The sequence below is a fragment of the Pundamilia nyererei genome, unplaced genomic scaffold (assembly GCF_000239375.1).
Source record: "Pundamilia nyererei isolate P.nyererei 1_Seehausen unplaced genomic scaffold, PunNye1.0 scaffold00080, whole genome shotgun sequence".
NCBI classification, from domain to species: Eukaryota; Metazoa; Chordata; class Actinopteri; order Cichliformes; family Cichlidae; genus Pundamilia; species Pundamilia nyererei.
In genome coordinates, this window is record NW_005187481.1 from 1,028,203 (window position 1) to 1,041,773 (window position 13,571).

The 13,571-nt window shown below is 37.7% G+C and overlaps 1 protein-coding gene across 1 annotated transcript in view; it reads left to right on the forward strand.

Annotated features, from left to right (window-relative positions):
• The window catches only part of ophn1 (oligophrenin 1), a 32,547-nt gene extending 19,469 nt beyond the window's left edge, over positions 1-13,078 (forward strand). The window contains exons 15-24 of the mRNA XM_005737845.1: positions 2,296-2,380; positions 2,775-2,833; positions 3,456-3,561; positions 3,693-3,852; positions 4,552-4,699; positions 5,483-5,710; positions 6,634-6,781; positions 7,543-7,593; positions 10,477-10,525; positions 12,158-13,078. Of these exons, the coding sequence (XP_005737902.1) occupies positions 2,296-2,380; positions 2,775-2,833; positions 3,456-3,561; positions 3,693-3,852; positions 4,552-4,699; positions 5,483-5,710; positions 6,634-6,781; positions 7,543-7,593; positions 10,477-10,525; positions 12,158-12,169 (1,046 nt within the window). The 3' untranslated portion in view covers positions 12,170-13,078. The remainder of the gene's footprint in view (positions 1-2,295; positions 2,381-2,774; positions 2,834-3,455; positions 3,562-3,692; positions 3,853-4,551; positions 4,700-5,482; positions 5,711-6,633; positions 6,782-7,542; positions 7,594-10,476; positions 10,526-12,157) is intronic.
• Positions 13,079-13,571: the final 493 nt, after the last annotated feature.

Consider the following 13,571-nt stretch of genomic DNA (forward strand, 5'->3'; position numbering starts at 1 on the left):
TGCACAATGTGTTTCTTCAATCGCCGCTCGTTTCGGGTTCGGTACCGGTTGGCGTGCGCGACCAGTTGCCAGTGCCCGGAGTTGCGATGATTCTGGGGAATGATTTGGCTAACGGGAAAGTGTTTTCTACTCCGAGAGTGGTTGAGATACCGGTGCCTGATACTTTGTTATCTAACCCTGTCGCTGAGGAGCGTTCCTCCTCTGTTTTTCCTGCTTGCGCGGTAACTCGTGCGCATAGGCGCAAGTACGGTGACGTGGATTTATCTGATTCTTTTCTCTGTGCTGGTGGTGGGCCGGAGTCTGAATCTGAAACCCGTGTTCCACTGACGGGCGACTCTGAGGCGATGCTGTCTGTTAGCCCATCAGTGACACCTCAACTGTCTTTGGAAATCAACAAAGACAGTTGTTGATTTTTGTAATGCTGACAGTTAGCATCACTTAAATGGACCATAATTTACAGAATTAACTTCAAACTAGCCACTGAAGCCATAAACTCATAGTGTTTTGAAGTGAGAGAGCAAGGGATCTTAAGGGGTCATTTACTAGTATGTCTGCCACTGGGATATGTTTTTGCAGCCACAGGCTGTACATAAAAGATGGATTTGTTTCCTTTTTTTAAAAATGTCCAGCAGGGGGCGACCAATGTGGTTGCCAAAGTGCTTGTGGTTCTGCAATAGACCACATCTATTGGTCTAGGCCATATCCTCCTGACAACTTTGGAAAAAAAGAATCTTTAAATGTAACTTTTTTGTGATTTCCTGCCCCAAAAAACACATGAGATATCAATGGAAAGCCAAGGATGTCCTCTGTTTAGTACACCGGGACTTGGTAAGGTAGCTCAAATAAGTAAAAAAACAAAAAAAGAAATGGCTATTATAGAGGACATAAAGAATAAGCTGGTTCTCAGAAGATTTCAGATAGAACGTAAAGTTAATTTTGTAAATTATGATGCCTTTTAGAGTCAGACATAAAGATAAAACAGGATGTGCTCAATGAGTAACGACTTGTCAATCACAAGTCGCGGGCTGTCTCTCTTTCAGCAAGATGGTGACAATGAAAACGGTCAGCTCCAGGCTTCACTACAGGATGCCACAAACCAGTTGGTGAAATCACAGTGGCTACATCCATCAGTTATGACACTTCAAGCTGGGGGCAACCACGCTAGTTTAAGGCACCTTGGCCAGGGCTTTCTTTTCAGACTCAGAAACTATGCCTTCATTAGGGTAGAACATTTCAGGTTCAATACCAATAATGTGTTTCATAGTAGTGGTGTGAACTTTCTCTGTTTACTCTAGGCTTTCTGCTCCATTTTCCTGTGTGTGCTCAAACAGAAAATAGATCAAACCAGACTTCATTTAAACATCAGTGCATTCAGATCTGATGGATCCCCGCAGCCAAATGACAGAGATGTGGAAATTACTTTCGATTTTTTGGTCAGATTAAAATGAAATTAACCTTAGGGATTTAATATTCTTGGTGATAAACAACCTACAAATAATTCAAATAAAAAAAAATTGAATTGAATTATTATAAATACAGGTGCTTTATATTTTAAGGTAAAAACCCTACAAGACTCCAGCAATGTGACAATCCCCTGCAAGCAAGTGCTTGGCAACGGTGGGAAGAAGGAAGAACTCCCCTTTTAACAGGAAGAAACTGCCGGCAGAACCGAGCTCAGGGAGGGGTGGCCATCTGCTGCCACTGAATAATTTTCAAATCTCTGTTCTTTTAGTTGCAATCGAGCAGTGCAGAATAGACTTGGCAGCAGGTTAGGATCACGCATGAAAACATTTATATATTTTCTGCATTAGTAGCTGAATGCTAAACAAAGTCGGCACATTTTGCACTGCCGCAACTGTAGTTGACAATTTGGTGAAAAAAAAAGAAAAAAGAAAGCATCTTTTCCAGCCAATTTGAAACCATAACCTGCCCTGGATCAGGTCAGGACAAGTTGCTATAGTAACTGACCAGGTAAAGCGAGAGCCACCTTCGTGATACTTAAAACTCTGACTTTGAGCTCACCAGACCTCACTAACACATTAATGTTGCTTGTAGTAAACCCCTCTGCTCCTGATGACAGTGGGTCCTTTGAGGTTGCTGTAGAGCTGGCGTTCTCCCCCAGCTGTGTGGGGAGATGTGTGTAAACATAACTGTGAAGGAATGCTGCTGTTGCTCTTTTTTGTCAGATGTCCTCAAGATGCTTATCTGTTATACAATGTGGTCCACACATGTCACATCTAGTTAATGTCTTTGAGTAATTAAGATAGCATGAGCCTTTTTCCTGCTCTTTCATAGACTCTGCAAACCCAGGAGATGTGGATCTCCACAGCAGCGACTGGGATGTTAAAACAGTCACAAGTGCTTTGAAGTTTTATCTCAGGTATGTGTGTGTGTTTACATATGACATTATATTATATTATTTCCTTATTATTATTATTATTATTAAATGCCTTTTAATTGGTCCAGGGTCAGATTTGTTTATATTCTTACATGCACTTTTGCAAAATATATAATCACAGGGTTGTAAAATCCCCAAAGTATTTTTCCAGCATTGATCGTATAATATTTACAGATGTGGATCTGCACATCTGAAACACATTTTTATTACCACATTAAGAAATGTGGGCTTGACAGAAGATGCACTCGCTTTCTCTCGCTCTCTGTCTCTTTACTTTCTAGTGTAACTCTATACTGAGGGAATGCTGCTTTTTGGCTTTGTTGTGTTTTTAATGTGGTGAGTTATATTGCACTTGTGTGTTCTTATTTATTTGCAGGAGTTTGTCTGAACCTCTAATGACCTACAGTCTGCACAGAGACCTCATGTGTGCTGCAAGTAAGACGTGTTTTGGAAGTGATCCATTGCTAAGACCGGGGAGGTTATGTTCTAATGTGTGCCTCCTCTCTAAAATCTTTCCTTGAATCTAGACTTACCAAAGGCTTGTGTTATGTATATTAACATGGTCCAATCCAGTTGGTTTTCTGTTTAACTATGCCAGGGAAATGGAAAGTTAAAGAGTGACATGTGCTTTTTGCACTTGTACTTCTTTAAGTACAAGTGCAACACTATACAACTCTGGACACTAAAGGAAATCTGAGACTCCTATTTGTTTTTATCTGTCACACAGCAATACTGTAAAAACCAAGAAGACAATGACTTTAATAGCATCAGCCTCATTCTGTCAGGATGTTGCATTAAGGCAGCTGGTGGCCTCAGGTTCCTGGAAATGCCATTCATTATAGGAAATGGGGGGCTTCTCGTTATATGGCCTGACATTCTGGAGACACTCTTTTATTAGTTTCACGACGGTGCAGAAAGGCTGTTGCCCAGTCCATGCTCTCTCAGAAAGTGATGCTGTTTTTGGTTGTGATTAACACAGAACGATTGATTTTATTGAGATGACATAAAAGGAAAATGAAATGATCATGATTTCTATAACTTCTTGTCTGTGTGACAGAGTCAGATAATCTGGACATTCGACTGAGTGAAATACATTCACTTACCTACAAGCTGCCAGAGAAGAATCGGGAAATGCTGGAGATGCTTATAAAGCACTTGGTGAAGTAAGTGCGAGCTTACTCGAATGCGACTTGCACTGCAGCTCTTCCTGTCGTTCTAGAAGGAGCTCTGTTCGTGTGCCACTGGCTGTTTTGAGTTAGTGTTTTACTCAACCCAGCCTTCCATTTGTTGACAGCGTGTGCAGCCACAGCGACGAAAACTTGATGACTTCTTCAAATATGGCGGTTATCTTTGGGCCTACGCTAATGAGAGCAAAGGAGGAAACTGTGGCGGCCATGTTGGATATCAAGTTCCAAAATATCGTGGTTGAGATTCTGATAGAGCACTGCAAAAAGGTACGGCTGAAGTGATGTCGTTCACCCAGAGAGTTGTGAGACCATTAAAATTCATAGGTATATTAAGCTATTACTGTTGGTGCTTTGCTTAACGTAAAGTAAGAAAAAGGGGGAAAATTGAAAACGTGGCTCAGTTCAAAGGTAATAAAATCTACCTACCAGCACTTTTAAAGCCAACTAATCAACATGTTGCCTCCTTTGTTTTGGAGTGTAAAACACAGCTGAGGATTTCTTTCCAAGCTCTTCTTTTTTTTGTCTTGGCAAGGCTGCTGAAGGCTTTGGAGTTTCCTGTACATAACTGCCAGTAAAACAGCAAATTGCTGTTTTTATGGTTTGGGTTTTATATGAGTTGACTAAAAAAGTCCTCAGGACTGAGCCAGGCTATCTGACTGTCCTGCTGGTTGTTCTACATCTATGCTTTTAAAGCGACTTTGCGTAGAACAAGCAGCTTTGTGTTTGTCACTGCTCTAGTCATTAAGTTACTACTTTGGTATTTGTGCTTTTTTTTTTTTCTCTCTTTGTTGTTCTATGTTAATGTCATTCTTAAGAAAAAAAATACTTTTCTAGTTTATTTTTTTCTTTTTCATGTAAAGACTTTTTACTTCTTTCAGCTGAGACTCTGTGGAGCTGAAAAAGTAGCCAGTGAACTAAAGTGTTACTGTGACTTTTTTTCTTTTTCTTTTTTCAATATGGTTGCAGATCTTCAGTCATATGCCAGAGGACAGCACTGCCCCACCTGTCCCTCCCCCGCGGATCAACCCGAGAAAACGGCAACCCATCACAATCTCCAAGCGACCGGCTCGTGTTTATCAAGCTCTTAGTCACGAGCTTTACCAGCACACTGAGAGTAATTATCAGCCTCTCTTGGCCTGATTGTCACCATCATCCTCATCATTATCCCATGCTGTCTTTGCTGAGCATACAGTAGATTTTTTAAAAATGTTGTTTTTAAATATATTAATTAATTCATTTTATTCTTTAAAAAGACTCGTACCACAGCGTACCTGCAGGGTCATTTCTTGACATTTTCGAAATAGGATTTATGTGTGTGTGTGTGTGTGTGTGTGTGTGTGTGTGTGTGTGTGTGTCAGGCAAAGCAGTTATTACATACTTCAAAACTTGGAATTTGTTTGTTAAATTAAATTCTATTCTGTTTCTCTTCTATTATGATTCTCTATCTGTATCATCTTCAAATGTTGTTAGAAAGTAATTTGGTGCTTCCTTTTTTAAAAAAAAATTAATTTTGAGCACAAATAAATGTATCTACAATTTGATCTCACGTTAATTTTTTTTTTTTTTTTTGTCAATTACTCAGGCTAAATCATTCAATTTACTGCTTTATTGAATCTGTTGCTAAGTGAAGTGGCTGTAACTCTTGTCTTTTCATAGACAGTGCGAGAGAAAGTTTGGGTGCATGCAGCTTGCTATGTTTGCATTGTGTGCGTTATGTGGCCAAATAACACGGTTATATGGTTAATCCAGAGCTCGAATGATCAGTTTCTGTGCATTGTAATTATTCTAATAATAGTACAAGTTTACCAGATTAACGTCACAGAGTAAAATATTTCCATATAACTTCATGCTTTTAATTTACAGCAACCAAACTGTTAATGTTGCTTCTTTGTAACAGATGGTCAGAGTGACAATTCCAACGTGGATGATGAAAACCCAGTGAGCCCCACTCCCATACAGCGTCAAAGGAGACAAGTATTAGTACCCAGAGCAGCTATCCGTCAAGACAGGCAACCAGAATCTGATGCTTCTTCAGCAGGGAATGGGGAGCCTGGGATCTACGTGAGCAGGGTGCCATCCTTTCAGGGCAAAAAAACACCTGCAAAAGGAGCAACCACCAAAGAAGGTGATTTAATGGAAAATTCCCTATCTCATACATGCTCGTCAGCAATGAAAAAAGGCCTCTTAGAGGACAGAGGGATACACAGAGTATGAAAAGCAAAGTGGTAGTTTATTATGGCCAAGATCTGGGTAGTCGAGTCTGGAAGAAAATGTTCAACATTCTCAGGCAATGCATGTGGCTACATGTAGCATTTAAAAAATCATTAATCTTTCCCATTGACTTGCTCTTTTATCATTAACATGTTTCTTTTACTTTTATACTAATAGTAACAATCATGCCTATTGTGTTGGTTTACGACTTTGTGTGTTTCAGCTTGTACAACGGCTGTAACTTTGATGCCGCTGTGTCTGTCAATTTATTATTTAATTATACACTGCTATAACCTTGGGAAGTAAACAAGTTTAAACTGAGCTTTTTATTTGTTTAAAAAGAACTCTATGGCAAGAAGCAATCATAGTAGAAGATCTCCAGAGTTAATTTATGAAGCAGAGTGTTACGCAAGCATTTAGAGTAAATGAAGCAATGAAGCATGGCAGTCGCTTGGTTGCAGATTTTAAGCTTTTTCTCATGTGTTAACTGTCCATCATATGAATTGAAGAAGTATTGATTTTAGTTACCAGTGGCCTAAGATGGCCCATTTATAGTATTTATGCACTAATAAAAGCCTTATTTGATGAAAAAAAAAAAAAAAAAAAAATCTATTTAAGCAAATGTTGATTACACTATTTTTCTACAGCTTGTGGTGTTTAAAATATCAGTATTACATGACATCATTTCATGCTTTCACTTGTAATATCAAGTGTATTGTCTTTACTGAATATATCAGAAGTTTATCTCAGATAAATAACTGCACAAATGCACTTTATGTGAACTAGTCCAACCCACAATCTCCTGAAATCTCCTGAAAAAAGGGTTATTTTTTTCAGGAGATTCAGATGGTCTGACCAGAACAAGGTCCACGGAGAAACAGCAGATTTGTAGACCCCCAGTTAGGCCTCCTGAGCCACCGTCCAGGTTCCCCGCTCCACAAAAGCTTCCAACTGCAGCCAGCAGTGAGGGCACAACCACATCCTAGTAAGTACTCTTCATACATGCAAAAGTCTTACAACACATGCTTATATATTTAACTGCAGTGTGTGCAAAATTATTGAGCTTAAATTGTGGTTGACATGAAAATTCCAGTAACTCAGCAGTGCACAATGCCACGTTAATTAAACCACAAAATAATAGTTATTATGACACTAATGCTGAGAGACAGGCCACAAGTTGGAATAAAAACAATGAAACCACAAATCTGTTCTGTCATCACTGCAGACTACTGATAGTGATGTCATCATGATGTCTCTTTAAGATACCTTGCAGAGCACATAAGTCTTCAGTTAATGCCATAGAGCTATACAGCTGATTGAATTAACTTTAGGAACTGTAATGAAGCGTATTGTGATTTTTTTTTTTTCTTTTTTTTTTTTTTTCTCTCCACCTCTGGAGGTGGAAAGAGAACAAAGACAGAAATAAAAGGATAGTTATGAACTAGGCTCCATTCATCAGGTGAAAAGAACATGACTGCAGCTCACCAATGTTTCTAAATAAGCAACTGTTTGCTTCAAAAAAATTGCCACATTACTAAATAAAGAGAGTATCTGTTGCTGCCTCCAAAATAAGATTTGTCAGATTTAAGTTGTTTTTCTTGTTAGAGTATAATAATACAGAGCATGTTGGCTCTGCTTAAAATAAATGACCACAGCTGCAACAGCAATGACTGATGGCAGTTTTAAATCTTAAATGCATCATATTGTCTGTGTACAGTGTCAACATCTCTACTATTTTTTCCCCAGCGTTGCATCTAAAACAAAGTTTTTTGAAAACGCCTCCAGGCAAGTCGGCAGGTATGTAAATGCTTTCTTATCAGGTATGCATGCATGTATATATTTTTACATGACAGCTGATGTTCATTTAGAAAAAGCTTAGCAGAAGGTGAGACTGATTTAACAAATTCATGTGTACAACTCATTGTCTGTAAAGCTGTGTACATGTTGTTTTTTCCCTGTAAAATTAAAGACAGTCAGTCAGATCATAAATAGCAATCTTACTCCTAAGACAATGCCATGATTTTCTGAACTACTGTTGGACAGCTGGACACAGACAGCTTGCAGCTAAATACAATCAATGCTCTAGAAGGCTCTCAAAAACCCACTCAGCATTGCAAAATCTTAATTACATTTTTGAATAAATGCTAAATATGATTTCCTAAATTCTGAAATGAGATTAAATTTTGTACTGCAAGCTGTAGAAGAATAGTACCCTGTATTGTTAAATGTGACACATTTAAGCAATGTTAATTAAAATGGATTGCCCTTTATTAAAAATAAATTATGTGCTTTTAGGTGTTGTTTGCAAATGCAGAAGAAGAGCTAGGGTTTAAAAATATGAATAGCTTGCATATAGTAAAACCTTGATTTGACAGTTACAAAACCATGATATAGATATTGGTAAGTTTTGAGTTGGAAAGGTTTGGACACAGTTATTTAGAGGGCTGATCTAAGTAATTGCATATGTCTCTGTAATGGTTTCCCTATTAATATACAAAATAAACACAACATGATTTACTATTGTTTGCAATAGGCAAGGTAACACGTGAAAAGCAGCCGAAGGTTCAAAGTTTTAATTTTTTACATTAATGTGCAAAAAAACAGTTTCATTATTCTTTTTTTCTATGAATCCTTAACTTGAAGATCTTTTGTTTTGATACAAACAGATATGTTGGTAGCGTAGTGGTTAACACGTTGGCTTGGTAAGCGAAAGGTCACTGGCTTCAATTTCAGCTGGAAACACAAATCAGGAAGGGCATCCAGCATCTATTCTGTGTCCTTGCTCTCATCTCTTTACCCTGACCCACACACAATGGCTGCCACTCCCTGAGCCTGGTTCTCCTAGAGGTTCCTTCCTGTTAAAAGGGAGTTTTTCATTCCTGCTGTCACCAAGGGCTTGCTTTATAGTGCTGATTGTTGGGGCTTTCTCTCTACTATTGTAGGGTCTTTACCTTACAGTATAAAGTACCTTGAGGCGACAGTTGTTGTACCTTGGTGTTATATAAATAAAATGTAATTAATTAATACATTAAAATGTTGACATTGAAACTGTGCTAGAATAGTGTTCCTCCTATTCAGGTGTCACTGAATGTAATTTGGGATTACTGTTGCCCAAAGCTGGCTCTGTGTGAGAGTCTTTTCTTTGACTTTTATAAATACCTAAAGCATCATGCAACATACAGAAGTAATTTGGTGAAGCATTACTATGTGGATCAGTTGGGATCTGATGCTTGGCTATGTTTTGTGTACTTGTAAACAACCGCAACATTTAATAAAGGACACTTTGAATATGTCAAATTTATGCATGTGTGTTCGTAAGTGTCTGCATTGTTAGTCGGATAAACTTTCCACTCCTACTTTTTTTCTTCCCGGTTGCGATATCACTCTGATTTTTCCAACTTGGTAAATCTGTCACTTTGTGTGTCAGGTGTTGTACTTTTTGGATAATTATTTATAAATTCAAGTTTACTTGGTTTGCTCTCATTTGGAGCTTGCAGACTGTGTGTTACGAGTGTGTGAGAAGTAAAATAGCCTCACACACACTTGTGGAGAGATGGAAAACCTGTTCCTATGGGCTCTCTTAGGCTGCCCCCTTTCACAGTCCCTTTTGTGAGGTGGAAAAAGACACACATGTGCTTTGATTTGCAAGTTAAGGTCCTTGCCGTTCACCCTGTAGCTGCTATAAATAAACAGTGTCCAAATGGGAAGAACTAGTGGGAGTGTTATCAAAGAAAGATTATATCCTCATTGTTCTTTAGAGTGTTCTCTTTGAAATTGATGTCCAGTTTATATAAACACGACAAAAAGGGAGGCTAAGCAGCTCGTAAACATTCAGTTTTTGAAGATGATGTCTTGGCTTTGTCAGGACATCTTTTGGGGTGTTCCAGCTATGCAGTGGCTAGTACCCAGTTGGTGCTGGCTGTCTGATCCCACAGAAAGTACTGGAGCATAAACATAGCGTTTCCTGTATATGTGGCTGTGTAGAGTAGTTGGAGCAATTTTGAAATAATGAAAGGACCTAATTAACTGAGCTAGACTGTGGTGCAACCTAGCATAAGGTGGATAATGGAGGAGGTGGATAATGTTTACCATATGACATGGATGAATGTTCCCGGTCATTTACCCGATTAGCAGGTGTCAGTGGGAGGCAGTATAGGAAGAATTCAAACCAGAGGAGAAACTGTTTTTTTCTCATGCCAGGAAGCCTTGGATCCTGACATGTATGCTGAAGTTAAATTTAACACTTCACTTTTTCCACACCTTCCTAAAATTGTTGGGGACAGCAGACACCTGTTCATGGCAGAGGTATGCCCTGATTGCAGACATCTCTATGAGCATGATGAAGCGAGAATGGTTTGAAAAACATATCAAGAGCTCAAATTGTTATTTGGCTTCTGAACTGCCCAGATTTCAGTCAGATCTAATATCTGTGGAATGTGCTGGGGAAAGAAAACAGCACACAACTTGCAGAACATGGATATGTGCTACTAATGTCTTAGCACCTAGTGTAAGAAATGTTTTGTAAAAACAGTAAACATTCTGTTACAGATTATTGTTTAATAGAATTACATTCACAACAAGTTGTGAAAAGCTGGTGAAATAGTGTTTTAAACCATCTATGTGTTTGTAATGTTTTTGTTTTTGGTGGTTTTTTTTTTCTTTCTTTCTCTTCTATCTTAGTCCAGCGGGTTCATCATCAACATCGGCAGTAACGACGGTAAAAAAAGAGGTAACATTAAATAGATGTATTCAGTATTTGTAATGCTCTTCAGTCTTTCTCAAAGTAGTAAACTGACATACTGATGCTTATGGGGGATTCACCTGCCTTCACATTGTAACACACTGGGTACCACTTTAATGCTATGTTAACATTTTAAGTTTCTATGTAGTAAGGTGTAGTCTGTCAGCTCCGGAGAAGAAGAGAAGCTTTCATATTGAATACGTTTTAATGTGTGTTCAGTGTCATTTAATGTACATTTAAATGCGAAATATTATTACTTTTTTCCCGCTTTTCCCCCAGTTTCTTCAACTCCTTGTGTTAAAATATAATTAGAAACAGTTCCTGACCAGGCGTTAGTATGTTAAAGCTAAGTGTATTATAATGTGTATTTTGAATTTATTGTGTGTTAGTTGTGATTGTCCACATGCTCACTTACACTCTCACCCATTACAGATTGGCAGCAAATCACGAATCTCTCAGTTGATGGATGTACAGTGTTGTGAAAAAGTATTTCCATCTTAAGTCTCCCAATACAAGCACATAACCTTAGCTACGGAGGCTGCTGTAGGACAAACACCTTTATCAGAATTTAAGACTGTACTCTGTAACTGCTCCAGACCACCAACATGTTTCTACTACTATTTCTGTATAAAAAACTTTTTTGCACACACTCAATTTGAACATATTTGAATAATATGAAGTATAATATGAAATATTTAAATAATATCAACACTTTATGTACTTCAGAGTTTTAATTTTTACCCTGGATCAAATATAAAAACTGGCCACCGTTCATCTTCGGTGAGTGCAGGTTGTCAGCCTACTGTTTATCTCAGATGTCAACATGTGTCCATTTCTGTTTATTTTGGAGGAGAAAATTCCCAAAAGTATGAGTTGATGAGTGAAAACTGTCCACTGACAGTTGTTGCTAAGGATATCATGAACTTTTCTCTCAGTAAGCATTGCTGTTTTTGCCACGGTTAGCCAGCGTTTGAAGTATATCTAACACGTGGTTTGTTTTTTTTTGTTTTTTTTTTTTTTTTAAAAACCACTTGAGCCTAACATTAGCTGGCATAACCAGCTGTTGTTGTTTAGCCGGCTCAGCTGTCTGGAGATGGGACTGTTGCATGTGAGGTGAGGAGCAAGAGCAGTGGTGTTTGAGGAGAAAGAAATGATTATAAAATGATGATGAAAATATATCCCCATTACACAAACATATACATTATACATGACCGTATGATCATTTAGCATATGTACAAATGTTAACATTATAGCTTGAGCTAGTTATGATCTATCCTATGGTCTGTCCCAGCCCTACACTGTATATTTTTAATGGATTCATTCACTGTTTATGAGGACACATTCCCTCAATAAATGCAATAATAATATTAAAATTTAGTTGACGATCTGAAACGTGTAACTGTGGCAAATATGCAAAAAAAGTACATACAGCTTCTGTACATCACTTCCTGGTGTAGTATGATGTTTGTGTAGTATGCTGTGCAGTGGATGAAGTTTACATTTAAGATTTCAAACAGCAACACCAAACGACTGGTGTACTGCATCAGGTACATCAGGTGACTAAAATGTTCTTACATTCTTTCCATATTTGAAAGAGGCTGTCTGTGTTCCTTTTTCTAGGAATTTAAGTGAGGAAGATGTGGCTGACATCATGTGACCTTTGGGAGCACATCGAGCTGGAGGGAGTCACCACTAATGAACTTAAATCAATCCAGTTTGTGTAAAAATAGACTGAGGAAATAGCTCTTAATTGAATTACTTGGTGTAAGGATCTTGTTGTGAAGCGAAGCCGTAGCAGACTGACTTTTTAAGGAGTTCGCAAGTTACTGGTTCTGTGTTCAGTTAGCATTCCAAAGTTAGGCTGGAGTAAAAATAATTTACCTTTGTTTATTTTGTTAAATAAAATCTCTCTTGTCCTTTTACAGTGTTTAATAGTTTGATTTGGTCATGACACCAACTGTGTTTGTCGGGGTAAACTGCAGTGCTGGTTATAACTTGTTGCTAACACAAATCTCCCAAAGAAAACTAATTAATTTAAAACTGCCTAAATTAGTTTAATCATTGTACATTAGTAAATGTGAATTTTTACTCTCGCTAGATTTTGAATAAGATTATGAAGTGGCCCGCGTATTATACTTGCAACAAGAAAAACTACAGTGTGTCATGTAAGTTCTTTTGCTGACGAGCCAGCTAAAACATTGACACTGATCAGAAAAATACTATTTTTTTTAAATTAATTTATTTTTTTTGTCAATCTGGACAAAGGGTAAGCAAACACTTTGGTTAACCTATTCAAAGTCACTTTTATGAGGCATTACAGAGAAGTACTTATGCCGTCACCTCCGATCTTGTCAGTGTAGTTTGAATTTGCACTGAATGTAGTGGTAGCGTTAACGCAGCTCAAACATAAAACAAACTTGACTGTTAGAGTATGTGAAAATAACACTCCAGTGTTTTTGCTTCCATTTCTGTGTTCTTAAAATTGTTATGTAAATTTTACACTTGTGTGTTATGTGTTTGTTGATATCGTTGTTTTAATTTTACATTTTTTTTTTTTAATCCAGCTTTTAAAATTCAGGTTGATTTCTGGTTTTAAAAAAAAGGAAAAATAAACTGAAGGACTTCTAAACCAGACTCATGAGTAAGATGCATTTCTTTTCCATTCATTACTGATTTTTTTCCCTTTTACCTTCATATGACATCTAATCACTTGTGTGGTGTTGACACCTTGTCAATATTTAACCAAAGTCAACACAACAGAACTGTTGTTGTGTAGCTTGAATGTTTAGATGTGTTTGAAGCCTGGGCTTTTGACTTCACTGGAAGTCTTGCTTAAAACTTAAAACCATGTTTAATATGAGCATCCACTATTATAACAGTATGTGTATATATGTAGTACAGTATGTAGTATATGTACAAAAACACAGCAACACGCAAAATAGGTTCTTAGTCTTTTAAGAGAGACTTAGTAAAGTCATATAATTGTTTGTCTAGACTTTGATAGAATAAAATGTTCGAAATTTCTGCCTTTACA